The sequence below is a fragment of the Drosophila albomicans genome, chromosome 2R (genome assembly GCF_009650485.2).
Source record: "Drosophila albomicans strain 15112-1751.03 chromosome 2R, ASM965048v2, whole genome shotgun sequence".
Lineage (NCBI taxonomy): Eukaryota > Metazoa > Arthropoda > Insecta > Diptera > Drosophilidae > Drosophila > Drosophila albomicans.
In genome coordinates, this window is record NC_047631.2 from 4,417,256 (window position 1) to 4,435,609 (window position 18,354).

General features: G+C 38.6%; 1 protein-coding gene across 6 annotated transcripts in view; it reads right to left on the bottom strand.

The window, feature by feature from the left end:
* The window catches only part of LOC117573877 (maternal protein pumilio), a 197,444-nt gene that overhangs the window by 90,074 nt on the left and 89,016 nt on the right, over positions 1-18,354 (bottom strand). For 2 of the 6 annotated variants that reach the window (XM_034257357.2, XM_034257356.2), the window contains exon 1: positions 8,376-9,463. The exons of the other annotated variants lie outside the window; for them this stretch is intronic. In XM_034257357.2, coding sequence (XP_034113248.1) covers positions 8,376-8,516 — 141 coding nt within the window. In that variant the 5' untranslated portion in view covers positions 8,517-9,463. Of the gene's footprint in view, positions 1-8,375; positions 9,464-18,354 lie in introns of those variants that run through there. 6 annotated transcript variants of the gene reach the window in all.

Here is an 18,354-nt window from a genome sequence, read left to right on the forward strand (position 1 = left end):
ATGGTGGATCTCGCTCTCAAGGGTAAAGAGTTTTCAGAATACCGTACCACAAAACAAAGTGCATTACATATTTCACTAATTAAAATAATGGAAAACACAATATTTGTAATTATTTACAGCGCTGCTTTCCACTTGTTATCCATTCGCTTTTATTTATTTTTTTTTTTTTTTGGCTATCTTCTAGGGGATTATGATATGACCCAGTGGTTTACTGTGTAATTCCAAAACATGAACGAACTGCAGTTGACAGCAGAAACGTTTCATCATTTCGGCTAATGAGGTCGAGTAACTGTGGGCCAAATTAAGGTCTGTTTGTTTCGGACTTTTTGGTCGAAAGGATTTCACATCTTCATTTGTTTACCTTGAGAGTGTGAATCAGAAATAATTGCAGTTATAATTAAATCAGAAAGAACATGATTAAAGTATTTCATTGTCAGTCAGATTAAATTTACATGCACATGCTCAATTTCATTTGTAAGTGCAATCAACTTTGAATTAAACATACAACATATTATTTTGCTCCCCGCCTTCCGAATTGCCAACAACCGGTTTTAACAATACGATATTGTGAGCAGTCGGTCAGAGTCAGAGCGGGAGAACAACACAAAGTTCAAAATGTATTTCAAGTGTTGACAATTGACTTACTGACTTTCAGCTCTTGGCCAAGTCGTAATCGTATAGCTAAGCACACACACACACACAAACACACATAACGACGACGACCGGCATAAGAAAGTATAGAGGGCGTATCTCAAGTGAGACATATTCAAATGACATGGACAGCGAAAAACAAAAAAAAAAAAACAAAACGAGACAAGAAGAGAACTTTAAAGGCAACATAAACAGCTGCTGGGGCGGCTGTTGCTCTTTCGCTGACTTCACTTGGTTGTCTTGGCCACGTTTTTAAGCCAGACTCGGCACACATTGCCCTGGGTCATTGACATGGCTACCGCACATTTACGAAATACACGAGAAAAAACTCAAATAAAATAAATGGAACACGAAATCACACAAACTGTAAGAAATGATTACGAAACGCAAAAGAAAAAAAGAAAAACACAACACAATAAAACAAAACGAAATTATGACCTTTTTTCCCCATACTTTATATTTGTCTACTTTTTAAGAATTTTCTTCAACTCAACAATTTGTTGATCATTCCGCACTCTTGTTGCTTGATTGCTCTTTCAATTATTTATTCATATATTTGGTATATCAAAATTTTCGTTTGATATTGCGCCAAGTTCTTCAAAAGTCGCTGGTTACACTTCATTGATAAAAACGCGCTGTTAAATGGTTTATGAATTAATATGTAAATAACGTGAATAGCTCAAAAATAATCTGATGAATCAACAAAAAGTGTGGTCAGTCGATTATTATTATTATTTCATATTTTTGAAAATTGTTTAGCATAAATTTCCTTTAAAATATAATTTTAATCGAACGTCAACTTGAAACATGAATTTCACCATATGGTAAATGCCCAAAACATGCCTCAAAAATGTATACGAGAATGAGGAGGGTGTGTCTGTGTAATAATAAAAAATAATAATAAAAATATGGAGAAGAGCAAAAAACATATATAATAAATATACACAACATCAACGAAATTTTCTGCACATTTGAGCAGAAAATTATCGATTTTACATGCAGAAGCGCACAAAATGCAACATCAACTGGCAAATAGAGCCAGAGGCCGAACCGAACCGAAAACGTAACCGTAACCGAAAACCAGGCAAACCAATCCGTACCATACTGTATTGTAACATACTATCGTAGTGAGTAGTCCCATTTTGAGGAGTTGGGAAGGGAGGACTGAAAGACAGACGGAACTAAAATGATGCCCAGCATTTGATGAAAAGAGAGAAAAATGCTGCGGCAAATGGTTTGCTTGTTGGGAGCAAACCAACGTCAAGTGCTTCATGGGGAGATTGAAATTGGAAATGGTAACTGGGCATAGCTCTAGCTCTAGCTATATATGGATATAGGTATAGGTACTCGTATAGTTATCGGTAAGCGAGTGTGGCTAGCAGGCTGCTACTTTGCTTACTTTTCATTCAAATATTTTGATGTGTGTACTTAACAGTCAGCGAGTGAGTCTTGTGCGGGTGTTCCACGAGAGGATAGGGGGGAGGCACACGCTATTTGCGAGTGTGTGTGTGTGTGGGTCGAGTGTGTCTCTGCCACCTCACACCTCCCACCTTTCCCCTCCCCGCCCAGTACTCTTCTATCCACTCTGCGGTTCAATAAACTCGCGCGTGAATTTTCTATTTTACTTGATTTTTTCCTCTTCTTTTTTTATTTTATCGTCGTTTCGTTTAATGTTCAACATGTTTTACAATTTGCCATAGACAGCAGTAGCAGCAGAGGCAACAACAGCATGGGCCAAGGGATGGGAAACGGGGCGTGGCACTGCGCTGCGTTTTATGTGTCAAACATTTTGTAAACGGGAGAAGACACCCAACACATCGGTGGCGTGGGGGGTGGTGTAAGGGGGAGGCAGGAATGAAACAGCCTGTCTGGTTCCCATCGGAATTTTTGCGTTTTGTTTGAAGAGCAGCCAACACTACTCTGCATAGAAGGGGAGGTTGCAACATAAAGCGGCGAGTGCGGTGGTGGGCGGGGGGAGGCAATCTGTTTGTATTCCGTTAGGTGACTAGCTTGATAGATTGTAAAATGCAACGCGCGATGCCAGCCACCATATTTCTAAATCCAGCTGCCGGATATCGACCGAATATATCTAAATTAAAATGTATTAATCAATAACTATATATTTTTATAGATTGATTAGCTTTAACTATACGTCAACTTTAATTCACTTGAAATACATTTCGTTAAGCATTCGCTCCTCACTTTAAGCTCTGGCATTTTTTGTGTTTGCCTCTGGCTGTTTTTTTTTTTTTTGTCGGTGGCAATCTCCTTTTCCAACCTTTATGTCAATTGCCACTTTGGTGTGACCTTTTTTGCCTGCTAATTTGCTGTCATTTTGCTATGTTCGTCTGCTCTTAACAATATTCCCTTGATGGCATCAGCCAACTACCTCTCAGCCACCACTTTTGACACTCTCCATGCATTATATATCGATCAAAATTCAATTTGTGCCGCTTTTTTGACAACGTTTAAAGCAGCGAAAAAAATTAACTTTAATTGAAAAAGTTTGCTACGCACTTTTCAGTGTCGTTTGCTGCCAGCTTTTAATTCTTTTCTCGTTTTTCTTCTCTTTTCTCTGTGTGTGTGTGTGTGTGTGTGTTGTGTGTCTGCGAGAAGATTCCAAGTGTGACTTACGTGAGCGAGAAGCCGAGAGGAAGATAAAAAGAGGGAGACCTCGAGCGGTTTTTAATTAACCTAATTTGCAGCTGAGAACTCGAAACTTTTTGGCTCATTATTTGCGCTAAACTTTCTGTGTGCTCTCTCTTTCCCACTCTTTCTGTCTCTTTTTCTCTCTCTCTCTCTTCGCTCTAGGTCTCTATTTATGAGAATTTTGTTGAATGTCACTACAAAACATTTATGTGTCACCTTATGCAAAGTCTTGATTTCAATAATTCTATTTTCAACTTGACTCTATCGGATTCATAGACATGAACTTTCAATCTGTTATTTAGACTCTAACTTAATTTCCTGCTAGTTGAATTCAAGACTTGCTCTGTTGGTTCCGTTCCCTATAACTTACACAATATTTGGTTGTCTCAGCTCCAACTTCACTTCAATTTGGGTTCACATAACTTATGCTCTTTGAAGTTAGAAGCCATGTCCATCACTCGGACCCCAGTTTTTGTCAAGTCAAGTCAAGTCCAGTCGAGTCCAGTCGAGTCGAGTTTAGTTTTTACATTATTTCGGGGTACTTTTCCTTAAGAACAACACAAATTGTGTTTGACTTTCGTCTTGAGAAAAATTAAGAAGAAAACTTTGTTGCCATTTTGTAATTGAGCGCAGAAGAAGATAATCAAGTCACATGCTCTAGATGCAGTTGCAGTTGCCTTTGCAGCAGCTTTAGGGGCAAAATAAAGGGCTATAAACTGAAGCTGTTTCAAACAGAACACATATTGTTGTTAATAACCTGAACAGAAAATGAAACGTGTCTCACGGACTAGAAAAGCAAAGAAAAAGCCATAATTATCGCAACGCTTGGATTTTTCGCAAACGTTGACAGAAAATTAATTAAAAAAGTGCTAAAGCTGTGGACTGCAACAGCGATTCGAATTGAGATTGCGATTGCAATTGCATTTGCGATTGCCATTGCTATTGCTATTGCGATTGAGTTAAGTTCATTAAAGTTGGCCAAGCACTAGTCAAGCCAGAAGTGGTCTCTGTCCAAGATTAGGTCATTATGAAGTCGAGGCTGGAGCCAAGGATGAGTGTGCAGCAGGTAGTAGATGGAAGATGGAAGTTGTCCAAGTGGGTGCATGGGAAAACTTCGGCATTTTCCTTGTCTCAAAGTGCGTTTGGCAATGCTTTTTAATTGGATTTAAGCAAGACGAAACTTTATTGGAAAATATGAACAATCAGTCACAGAGAAGAATGCGAGTATATAAATAAAATATTGAACAACTTTATTATGCTTTTTAGATTCTATCGAATTAATAAACACAAACTTTTATGTTTGTTCAAACATAATTTCAGGAAATGCAATTATACAAATTTAATTTTCATGAAGTTTCAGAACTTGATTTCATGCCTGGCAAACTCTTCGTTAAAAAAATCAATCTGAAATTGACCTGCTCTTTTTTTCTCTAGCTTTTTCTTGCAGATCCACCACAATTACAACTAGTTAGTTGGCTCAGCTAGCGAGATTTCTCTCAAGAGCCGTGCTCCAGTTTTCACCTGGTCAAAAACTGAATCCGAGCAAAATAATCCGCTATCTCAAGCATTCTTTATCTCTCGACCTAAACATAGCTGCACATTCATTTGAGCATGAGCTCGTTAAACAAGAGGAAAAAATCACATTTCCACACACGCACACACACAGAGACGTTGAAAGATTTTGTGATACCTAATTTACAGCAATTTTCACCGAATCCAACAACAATAACAGCAACAACGTTGAGGAGCAACAAAATTCTCAGCTCGCCGTATTAAAAATGAATAAAAAATGAAAGAAAAAAAAACACACACACACATACACATAATACGAAGCTAAGGCAAAATCCCCCCTTTTTGCCAACAGCAAAAATCTTCTGCAATTTTGCACGCAGCGAATCGCGGCGAACATAAAAATAAATATTAAAAATAAATTAGAGCTACCTGCGGCTTTTATTAACTTTTAATTTATGAAAAGCGCAGGAAAAACTCAGAGCTGCGCGAAAAACCTCACATGAATAGCAATGCCTCTGAGAATGCGAAAGCGAATAGTGATAATGCATATGGGAAGAAGGAAGAAACAAACAAAAGAAAAGCAAATTACCCAGTAAGCAAACAAACACTAGAAAACTACGTTGAGTGTGCTCGACTGTGAAACTAGATACTTTATTTTTTATTTGTAAAAATTAAGAGCGTGTTTCTATTGTTCAACTAGTAATACTTTTCACAATTAAATGAGAGTAATCTTTAATTAAGATGAAACGTTTAAGAATGACAAACAAAGCAGAAACGAATAACTTCCAGCTCTTGAGATGGCAAAAAAGAAGATCTGTGTTCAAGTCCACGATCATTTCTGAGCTAATTTAATAGAAAGTTGCGTGTATTAATTGTTGGTGGCAACTACTAAGAAAAAACACAGCAGCAGCAGCAGTGATGCATGGCAGAGAGTGGGAGCTAAAACGTAGCTAAAAAAAAAACCCTGAAGAATCCCCACTTGCAGTTCCATAAAGCATAACCGAGAGAGTCGAAAGAGAGAGAGAGAGAGAGAAGCACTCGAGCTGCGTCAGTGGAGCAGAACGATGAACTGCACTTCGATGAACAACGAAGAAGCAGTGAAAGAGAGGAGAGTAAGGAGAGAGACTGTGACAGGCTGAAGAGCGCCTCAAGCATCATGAGACAATTTGTACAACATTTAAATGGATAGTAGAGGCGTTGAAGGTCCTCAGCTGGCGAGACGAAAAGCGCAGTAGAAACTTAGTTAGGACCACACAGAGATGGAGAGCGTGAATGAAACTGGAGGAAGCTCAGGCAAAGGCAAAATTTAGAATAAGATTAAAACTGGAAGGCTCATCAGCATATATTTTTTCTACTTCTCTGAATTTTTCTCCTATTATTATTTTTATTTTCATTTTAAAAAGCATCTTTTGGCTGTCGCCTGAAGAGCTTTTCAGTGTTTAACTTGTGTGAAGTTTTACAACTTGTGCAACTGGCTTTTCGCTAGATGGTTTTAGACAGGTCATTCAGTTATTCAGTCAGTCAATCAGTCTGTGCGAGTCGCTTGAAGTTGGCCACTTGCAGCAGACACAATCTTTGGCCAAGGGGAAATGTCGAGTGACAGCTGTCGCTATACAATCTGTGGTCATTCAGCTTTAAGCAGGTCAAAATAAAGATGCGACAGTGAGAGAAAAGTGAGAGAGTTGTGCGCATAGCAAGTCCAAAGGCAAGTTTAAGGCAATAATCAACTTGAATGAAAGCTGACAATACTTTTAATAGAAGTAAATAGAGCTACTCGAGTCGGATCTTTTTAGGTTAACTAAAGTGGAATATAATTGAATAAAATAATAGATCGATTGCTTCTCCAAATCAATGTACTAAGTGAGAGAAGTCTTTCAACTGCTCCGGTTGAGGATAGAAATTGAAAATGATACGGACACTTGATAATGACATCGCAATGATGTCAGGTCACAAGTTCTCGGCAACAAACACAATTGTGCTGTGGAGTGCGTCAATTGTGTAACCTGAGCACTTCTGGTTGCGGCACACATAGCGTATACATAACGAGATGTATTTGAATGGTTGGAAAAGGAAAATAATGGAAAGAGAATGCGAGAATTTTACATAATATTAAACGATTTTTAATCTCAGTCTCAGCAACTAATCCATTGATTGCAAACTGCAGCTGAGAAGGCGTGAGGCATGCACCATTTGTTGCAGCTTAATGAGGTGTGTGCGTGTGCGTATGTGAGTTGCCTGGTGTTTTATTCTAGGCGAGCGCACTTTACGTACACATTTTTCAAGCGCATAAATCACTCAATCGGAAAATGCACTCTCACAAGCAGAGAATGCAGGTAATGCTGGTCAGCCCCAACAACAGTCTTCTCCCTCTGCTCTACCTTGTGGCGGGCCACGTTAAAAGCATAATTCATAAGCTGCTTAAGCCGCTGGTCATAAATTTACTGCACACACATTAATTAGGCCCACTGCCACAAGCCTAAAGACACTCCTCTAGCTTCCCATCGACCTGCCATAATAAACTACCTTTTCCTCTCGACTCCTCTGCACCTGATGCACAATCAACTCCTTTTTCCCCTACTACTCATCGTTCTACTCCTGGTGAAGAACGCAACTCTTCTAATAAGCTAGCTGCCGCTGGGCATACATTGGATTCTGTTTACTAGTTGCAGCAGCTCTGAGGCATCCACAGGCAAGCCGAAAATGACTAATGTGTGCTCATTAGTCTTGACCAGACATTGAGGTACTTACTCGATCTGCAATCTGAGCTACCTTTTTCCAATTGCAACAAGCTTCAAAAGTTGTGTGGTTGGAGTTTTCAGTTTTCCGTTTTCAGTTTGCTTTTTTTCTTTTGTTTATAATCGAAAAAGTGTGCAGAAAGTGTGCAACAATTACAGCTGGATATTGTTTATGGGGGAGAGAGTATAAAAGGGATTTTGGCATATAATCAATCAAATTGTCAATCAATCAATGCAAACTAACAACAGCAAAAGCAAAAGCAATAACAACAACAACAATAAGAACTGAGACAAACAAAAGCACACGCAATCAATGTGAAAATGTTTGAAATCGAAATTGAAATGGACAACAAAATTGTGGAGCATGTATCGAGAGGAGGCGAAAGGCGAGGACTGTGACAAGTAAAATAACAACAACAATGAACGGAAATAATTAGAAATACGGCAACAAGAAGACACAAACAACAACAAATGCAAAAGGGGAGACAGGTGTGTCAAAAAAAGTAGCAGAAATAGAAAACTAAATAAGAATTCAAGTATGAAATTCGAAATTGAATTTGTGTGAGGCATAATGTATAAATATTTAAGAGTATTTGTGTTTATATTATATAAAGTATTTATGAGTAACACTAATGAAACCGACTAGATTTGCTATGCTCCGAACACAATATTAGTTAAAATCACACCATTTTTTTCTTTTTTTTTAGAATTTCCCGCTGATTAAATAGGGTTCTGTTTTTTGTCGTAAGTAAGTAATGACTCATTTAAGTATGAACTCTGCTTTCAATTCACTGATAACATTTTGAATTCCAGATAAATTTCACTTACAATATGCTCCTTCAGCTCCTTGCGTATTGGTCCCAGCCATTGATGTAATCCAATGTATCGCTTTTGCACCATTTTAAGGGCAGGGGCGCCTTGGGCGTAAGGTCCGCCTAAAAGGGCGCTGGCAGTTTCTAAAACCACCATTTTGTTGGTATTGTTATCACTGTTTGTTGTAGCTGTTGCTGTGGTTGCGCTTATTATTATATATCGCGTTGTTTCTGTGGTTCACACTTATTATCCGGGCGGCGTAAGATAAGCTTTGCCAGTATATATTTCTTTATTTTTTTATAATTTGTATATATAAACACAATATGAAAAAAGTTGGAACTTTGGTTTCTGATTTCAGAGCAATATTATATAGTATGCTCATAAAACTGTTGATTCAGTTTTGTAGATTGTTGCAAAATGAAATTCCGTATTTGCTGCTTAGGTTTTGGGTGATATACGCTGTTTGGGTTTCGGGATTTAGACGCGCATTTCAATTAAATTTAAGCCGCATTCATCAAACGTGCCACGCAGGCCGCAAGAGCGATATGTGTGAGGTGTTCCAAATGACACCGAAATGCTCTTTATACACACAATGTATGGGCATATATATAATCTGCAGTTTTAATCCTCACACGATGGCAACTGCGACGACGGTAACGATGGCGATGACGATGACGATGTCGTTGACGCTGTTGCTGATGTCGACGATGTTTTCAATTTACTTTGCATTGGGAAATCCTTAAAATCAATTAAATGACACGCACCGCGAGTATATTTTTTCTTTATTTTTTATCTTTCGATTTAATTTTGTTTTATTTTGTATTTTTCTCTTTGTTATTAAATTTTCTCTATTGTTTGGTTTTGGGTAACTTTCTTAGGCACGACAATTGCAGATAAATTGTACGGAAATTATTATACCACATTCTGGCTTTCAGCCATTTAAAATTTTTCACTTTTATTTACACATAAATTGCACAATAATTTCATAAATAATAATGTAAACACGACAATTTTTCGCGATAAATACGTTAAGATACGCTTAACGGATGTTGCGAGAGTACGAAACGGAAACGGGAGAACCAACCGCTGTGTTCAAAGTTCCATCGCGAACTGATTTTCAACTAGCGATACGAATTATGCCGAACCAACAAAAAAAAACCGACAGACGCCACAGCCGAGTCGCTAGACGACAGCGAACGAGCGAATGAACGACGATGTCAGCGAGAGGTTTGTCCGATTGCAACGTCTGACGAAGCACAGTGGTAACGAATCGTATGAGAAACGAACGAATTGAACGACTACGCGCACAACTTCAACCAAGTTACGTTCATAAACCTCTATTATCACATATTCTCTCAACATTTTAGTACACTGTGCGCCGCTGCTTAAGTAGAAGAGAAACATTGTGTGTGCAAGAGCAAGTGTGTAGAGTTTACTCAGCGCCCATGAAAAACACTTGTTGTTGACGTTCGGCAGAGCCGAGAACACCCCACAGCAACACGAAATAGCATGCGGCAGAGGGAGAGAGCGTGAGAAAACTGTTGCGCCCAGTCAGCTCTTATACACTCTTATACCATTGAAGCTGTTCGGGCGGCATTGCCAGTCAGGCAAAGAAAAGCGCAGTTATCTTTTGGAGAATATCTCTTGCAATTTTGGTCATGAGTTTCAAGAGAAATGCAACTCTACTACTATCAAATTCCATTTTATGTATGTGTGTGTGGGTATCTGAGTTTGTATTTCCTGTTGCCAAATATTTCTAAAAGTTAACAGGTTGTATGAAGTTATGAACTATCTACTATCTTTTCTTTATTACGCAAACAAAATGTAATTTGTTGTAGAGCATAGCATAAAGTTATTCAGTAAAAGATGCTAAAGCAATAAGATTTTAGCGAACATATTGTGTAATTTTTTATTCTTGGGATATTAGTGAAAATTAGATACATTTTTGAAGAACCATGAGTCAAAATATGTTTAGCCATTGTCTAGAAGATGTATCACATTTCTCACAAACTCACAATTAACTTGATAAAATCATTAATAATAAAAAACTAGATGGGATGATGATCTGCACGCCTTCTTAACATAATAATGATGATAAACAAATAAAACAGAAAAAGATTATAAAATATAATAAATATAACACGTTGACGCTCTGTGATGATGATGGTATGATTATTATTAGGTAACGTTGAACCCATGTGGAGTTTGTTGACTTCTGCAACAAAGTGTGACTAAACAAATTAAGTCGAGAACTAAAAAAGAACTCGAAACTAAATCGAGAGCGCGCAGCGAAATGTCGAGAAGAAGAAGAACAAAGAGAGAAACGAAAACCTTACAAAGCACGAAAAAAGAAAAAACAATAACAACAACAAGGCGTTAAATTACATATTAAACTTCAGTTGAGTTCAGTTCAGCTCAGTTCGGTATGGCTCGGCTGAGCCGAGTCGGCTCAGTCGTTGGACAGCCAGTTTCCATAGTCCCTACATATCAGGGAGGAGTGTCAAAAGAAGGCAGATAATAATAACAAGCAGCAGAACAACAACAACAACAACTACCAACTCCAAGCAATAAGACCAGCAACAACATTGAAGACGATTACAATTTCATGCACGAGAACAAGAAATTGAAGGAGGCTGTTGCTAGTTGCTTTTGCCGCTGCTGTTGTTGCTGCTGCTCTTTCAATCTCATAAGCTGGAAAATTGTGACGGAAAAGCGTCAGGCAGACCAATAGAATAGGAAACATGAGGACCGATCAAATGGTCATGCTCTGAGAGTTCACTAACTTCTAACGGTAATAGACATGCCATGCCGTGCTCAACAAGTTGCCATAAACATGTTGCATCAACATTGCAACAACAATAAATGCTGTTTCTTCCGCTCTTCTCGCAGACTCTTCTTATGTGTGTGCTTGTATTTTCTTTTTAGCGCACAAGTTCAATGCTCGGCAATCATATGAGAAATTAGCACACAAGCAACTAACAGCCAACAACAACAACAACTGAAACTACCACAACAATAATAACAACAACAACAGCCGCTAAAGCCGCCAACGATGCTGCTTATGCAAACTAAGACAATACAAAGGCAATAGAGAAAAGAGAACGAGCAAGCAATCTCACCTCACCCTTACCCCCACACCTCATCTTCAGCACACCACGATTTGCGCTTTAACTCGACAATGACATTCAAAAAAGCTGCAAGTCAAGCTTAGAGCGACAAGAAGAGCTAAGCGCACCCGGTCACACTGCCATCTCGCTCTAACCGCTGTTGCGAATGTTGTGTTCCCGTCAAACAGCTTGGAGTTCGTTCACCGCACGCGACGGCCGAACGCTTATAGCATCGTTCTCAAACATGTGCGCCTCTCACTCTGTGCATGTGTGTGTTTGTGAATGTGTGCTTGGCCTAAAATTTAGAGCCGGCCACGACCTGCCTAACTGCACAACAAGTTTGACTTTGTTTGGGGTAAGAGATCGGCGCGAGAGAGAAAGAGCGGGTGATAGAGATAGAGGAGAGAAAAAGGGAGCGGAATGGAGCAGAGTTGGCAGTGAGCGCTTCGCTTGTAGCGCAACGATCGTCAAGATGTTAATCTTACGGCAACGACGCTCGTTAGTGGCGCTCTAACATGCAGCTTAAGCTGATGTCTCTCCCCTTTCAGCGAAAACCGTTCTGCTTGCTATTTTAATACCCGGTAAGACATCAGGTAAAGGCAACTTTAACCAAAAAGAGAACTATGCGTTAATGACTCTTAGCCATTAAATCTCGCAAATATAAAAATGGCATAATAAATAGATACCGGGTATCTCGCTGTTGAAAATAGACTACTTTTGTTTTTAAACGAGTTTACTCCTGATTCTTTTAAGTAATTAGTTTGGAGACCTGATTAAAATTAGTACATGTGACTTAGTCAATTTGTTGTCAACTCATTTATTTAAATAACATGCCCATAAATTTCAGTTAGTACATTCTGCCGGTCTTTTATCAACTTTTTATCGATTACACGCTTTTACAGTAGGTTTTTTCTACAATTCGAAATGGTAAAAAACAGATGTAAAGTGCTCCACCAGACATTCTGCAATGAAGTTTCAAGTGCCTCAAAGCGAGAATGTGTTTAGTGTGCAGTTGTGAATGTGAATGCACGTCAGGTACTTAGGGTTGCCAGCCTTTCCAAAGCATCATATTATCATATAGTATATGCACATATAGTGCGTCATTCGAGTACCTGAGTAATGCCACTTAGTTGAAATCGAATTTTGTATTATTCGCGTTGAGTTCATCATCTACTTTTGCATGACCCCTTGCCATATTTAATTCGCAATTTTATTGAATCCCAATATTTCATTAAATTTGTGTTATCATAATAATTAAATTCATAGTTATAAATCTTCGGGATATTATCCAGTGAACTGATGGTATTTATAGCTGCTATGCTTTGTTCTTATTTCCCTATAGCATTTCACCTTACCCGGCTTATTGCCAGTTTCTATTGTTGAACGCAACCATACGAGATAAACTAACAGAATTCTCTTGTTGTCTATATTTTTTGTTTGCGGTTTTCTCTTACCATAGATCTATAACGTAAATAAATTGAATTTATAATAGTTGACAACACAACCTCACACGCCCAGTCTCATCACCGCCCAGTGTCATCGTCGCCCCCACAGAGTCAATCGAATCAATCGCCAGCAACAACGACGACAACGACAGTGACAACGACGACGACGGGGAAAGGCCAGCAGCAATTGCCAGCAATTCTCATTCATTTCAGAGTTCAGAAAAATGTGACGAAAATTAATTAAAAATCAATTTGAATTTGATTGTTGACTGTTGGACCCAGTTCTCCTTTCCCTCTCACTCTCTCGCTTCAATTCTCTCGATCCATTCAATCCCAAACCATTATCAACTTACTTATTCCCATACTATTTGTATATTTGGTGTCTTTGTCGTTGAAAGTTAATTGACATTTGCACAATGTTTGGAATTTTTGTCCCTGTTGACTGACCCAAACGGAAAGGAACTATGTGGATCCCCTTTAGAACCATCAAATTAATCTCTTCGTGTTTTTAATACCTGTATTCCTTTAAATTATTAGTAATGGGTTATAGTAGTACATCTGGCCATATCTGACATCGTTTAATTATATATTTCACCATATACAAGACATCTCCATGTAAATCATTCTAACATATTTATTGCATGACTTTTTTCCATTATGTACTATACAAAACATTGCAGCCATCATCGAGTTGTTGTGAACAACAATATTTAATTGAATTATGCACAAGGAAAATAAATTCTCTCTCGCCTACATGCGAAACAAAAAACTTGAACTTTCATTCAATTTATTTATTTTTAATTCAATTTCATTTGATTCCATTCACATTTTTTCGACCCACAATTATTGTGAAATGTAGCTTAAAATTGAAATTAGCCTGGCGTAAAATGCAAAAATACAAACGTAATCATTGACAGAGCACTGCTGGTGGTAACTCTGGATATCTAGCTGTCACATTCAATGTGCCATTGCGATTAGGGTTGCCAAACTGTACAGTACATAAAAAAAAGAGTTGCCAACTGGAAGCTTGCCAATGCTACCTCTGTCAAAACAAGGCAAAAATAATATAATACAACTTGCAACAACAAGTCGATGATAACAATAGCAATATAACGACAATGAAAAGTCGCCACAAACAATAAAAATATATATATGCATATTCTTTAATTGAATTGAAATTGATATGCGAAATAATTGGTGTCAGCAACAAGTTAAGAATAAATTAAATTGGGTTGTCATACTTAAAATTGGAGTGAATGATTGTATTATATAAATTCCATAGGAATCGTGTAAACCTACTTTGTAGAAGTCTGTCAGCATTAACAGAAAAAGTGAACGTACCTGTAATGATACAAGAATTTAAATCAAATTAGTATAATATTCAAAATATTAAATGGAAATTTGGTATATTTAATTAGATCTTCAAATATGTGCATTTATTTGATCTGTAATAACAATAATAAAAGATCGAAAAGATTTTTCTATAGAACTAAATATTCTAACTACTCTCTTACTCATTTCTGATCTTATTTGACAAAGCCAGAAACCAACTTTCATTTCATTTTGAATTCAGAACTTGTTCAAAGACCAGTGTTGAGAACACCGCAAACGTAAAGTGCAAACCATAACGCTTCTGTACATTTTCCAGATTATCTGTCTCATTATTATTATACATACTTATGCATATATTTTTCTTCATTTACGTTTTTCTGCTATACTTAAAGTTCATTAAAAATTACAACGCACTTAAAAAATTTGCTCACTTATGCCTCATTTAACCAAATTAAAAGTAAACACGAGGCACAATAATGAGAGAATTCTCGTACTAAAAGAAAATCATAAAGAACAAAGAGTAAGAAAATTCACCGCCTGTGGATGTGTGTGTGTGTGTGTCTTTGTGCAAGTGTGTGCAGATTTAATCAGCAAACGAAGTCGGCACGAAAAATTTTGCGTCACCGCAAAAGGTATGCAATGGAAAATTAAGCGAAATGAGTAAACAGAGAAAAAGTGAAAGTAACACGCAAAACCTAATTATGATGAAAGAAAATGATGATGATATTAGAATATATAAAATTCGTCATTTGTTAATTATTTTATCATCGGTGCATCCATTTATTAGTTACATTCTTTACGCTCGAGTATTTTACATTGAATATGACAATCTGATGAGCTGCCAACAAGCAGAGAAGTCTCATGGCTGATGTCATCCGAGTGTCATCAAATAGACCGTAACAAACCATTGACCTCCCCCATATAGCCATCTCAGACCCCTGATGTAGGTACCACAAGCCACAAGAAAGGGCCCAAAACTGTTGTGAAAATCACACACAGTATTGTGCTGACTCAGCCAATTGACAAAAAGGGAACTGCGTTCAGCATATCCGAACTGTGATGAGCATTAAAGGACTATAAATATCATATTTTGTTTTTTCATAGTGCAAAGTTATAAATGGTATCACTTCTCATATTTCCTATGCATATATTTGTATATCTATCAATAATTTCACCCTTAAATTCGACTATTAATCGTATAATAGAAGAGTATCTGAGGGTCGATATAGTTGCACTTAAGACGCAAGAAAGGATTTTCTAAATGTTATCTTAGTGAAAATGGGCTGGGGAATAGACAGTCAACTGCCTTTCGACTTTAATAACTTTAAGCAGCTACGGTCAATTTAATTTTCATGGCAGATGCACGGAGAGACAGTCAGCAGTAAGTAAACGGCAAAAGGAGTAAAATATCAACACACACACACACACATACAAAGTTTCAGTCACATATCCTTGTAGCAAGGCGACAATTTGTGCAAGCATATGGACCGAACGAGAACGAGAACGTGAATGGGCAGAACGAGAGAAAGAGAGAGAGAGAGACGATGGGTGGTGGGTGTAAATAGGAAAAGGAAACTTGAAAGGAAAACTTGATTATAAAGCGATGACTTCACACATTGCCATACGAAAGACTCAGGACCTATAATTTTCATGCTGCTGCGCAGCAGAAAAAAGGATAGCCTGGGATAGCCGTCGAGGCAAACACAACTGGACAGGACATGCTACCCAGAGACTGTCCCGTCCCGTCCTGTCCTGTCCTGCCGGTCGTCGCAGCTGAGCTGGGGCAAGGACATTGTGCAAACAGAGGCGTGTGTATATGCATGGCGTTGTAATTTAATACTTTTCTAATATGTAGTTGTCTCTATTCCTTTCTCTCTGTCTCTCTTCAAGGACTCGTGTTTTTTTTTACTATCTCTTTCTGCTTGCGTGTGACTTTTCAGAAGAATTTTAATAGAATTGGTAAACTGAGCTGGGGCATATATCGCAGTGCTCCGTGCGTGATTAGATGCCTAAAAGTAGGCAGTGGATATTTGGAAAATATGCTGTTTACTCTTTTTCTTCCCCCCTTTGCTCCCTTTGCTCCTTCGTTGTAGCATCACTCACAGTGCTCGTCGTCATACTCGGTAAAGTGGGTCAGAGTAAGTATGAATGGTTAAACAAGTGCTGAAAAAGGAGCAGCAGTTAAGTCAACAAGCCGCAAGCATTGCTATGCTTGATTTAAGTGCTCAGCAGCAGAAGGAAAAGAAGAGACGATGCCAAGGAATTCAAATAGAAATTGTGTGTGGCAAGGCAAGTTGGTAAAAGATGTTTTCGTTTACGTAGTAGTGCATAAATGTTTACATATGGTTAATGAAGGCCAGCTAAACGTAGCAGATTTAACAGCATGAAGGGAAAGAACTAGAAAGATGACTTTGGAAAAACGCTGACTAGAAGCGTAACTCTTATAAATATCATCGAGATAATAAATCGATTCAGGCAATATTCTCTTCAACATTAACGTAGCATTTCCACTGCGAAAAGGGGAGAAAACTAACACTCAATTCGAGCAGCACTTAATTTTAACCACTTACAGATAGTACCCAAAACCACCCAAGTGACACCTACAAATAGTGTCTCACCTATGGGATACAAGTTTGGTGAAACTTTAAAGAGGGGAGTCGAAGGGGCGGGCCAAAGCTTTTAGCATACATATTAGGATAGAGTTTACACGTAAACGTACTTCATTATTATCCTGGCGAGTGTGTCGCATGCACAAACATGACAAACTTCCCTAGAGAGAAACGACCCCATTCCCCTAGAGCATAGGTTGCTCCTCTTTGCCGGGAGAAAGAAACTGACAGAGGGTTGGAGGGAAAAGAGTGGTTAGCAGCAGCAGCAGCAGCAAAAAAAAGTAAGAAAAAATAAATAAATACATTAAAATGCCAGCGGGTAAAATGAAGATACAAACAAACGCATTAATACGTGACGCTGAAACATTATTAGAAAATGTGTCTCGACGTTGGTTACTTGCCACACACTCATAGTATGCGAGGGTACTCAGTACTCTGCACGACGAGTGTTGCAAGGATCGGGGGGTCGAGGAGGTGGCGCCACTCTTCGATGTACGTGCGTCTATGAAGGGGCTGGCTGGCTGCTCTTCTGATGATGCTCCTCTTCCTTCTGCTGCCGTTACTGCTGCTGCTGCTGCTTTCGCAATATATTTTCGAATTTTTGCACTTGCAGCCATGCGGGGGCTAACTTAGTGGGTTAAAGTTCTGGTTGGGTGTTGCTGTTGCTGTTGGTGCTGGTGCTGGGTTCAGTTTTTGGTTTTCTCTGTCGGTTTTTGTAGCTTCACTTTCCAGGGGATGCAGTGGAGAGAGGGTTTTGCGGGTGCTGAGCTTTTGCCGCTGTCATGTCTGCGCGTACTTTTAATATGAATTTAGTCCTTTAAGTCCCGGCCCTGCCTGACTGTCTGTGCTTGCTGCTCCCCTGACTTGCCACACGGTGGCTCAGTGGTTCGACGGTTCTGCTGCCTCTTCTCTTGGTTGGCTGGCAGGCCAGTAAGCTTTAGCTTGCACTTGGGTTCTGTTCTGTTCTGTTCTGTACGTGGCGCGCACGTTTGTTCAATATGTCAATATTACATGGCATTGGCCATCCTGAGTGGCATTACTTTCGTTGCGTTCTGGCAAAAGGATGCTTGTAAGTGACTTAATCAAATAACTTTGCATTCGCCTCAGTCTCTCAGATCGCTCCTCCTCCTCTTCCATTCTTGTCTTTTTCTGCTGTACTTTGCTTTGGTTTTTCTGCTTGCACTTTTCCATTTCCATTTTTCTCTCTATCTCTTTTTTTTTTTTTCATTTTTACGGCGTGTTTTGTGCGCCATTAAACATGACTTTATTTTTCGGCTTTTCTTGACTTTTTTTGTATCTTCTTCTAGTCTTTGGCAAATTGTCACCCCTCGTTGTTTTTGTGGCGGCAGCAAGTGACACGTAGCACTAGACATGACATTAACTAGACTTGGAGGCTGCAAGTTTACCACGCGCTTGACTGCAGATTGTTTTGGTTTGCCAATGAAATTATTACTAAGAGTTTGGGAGTGAATTGAAAGCGATAGTAAGGATAGGTGAAATG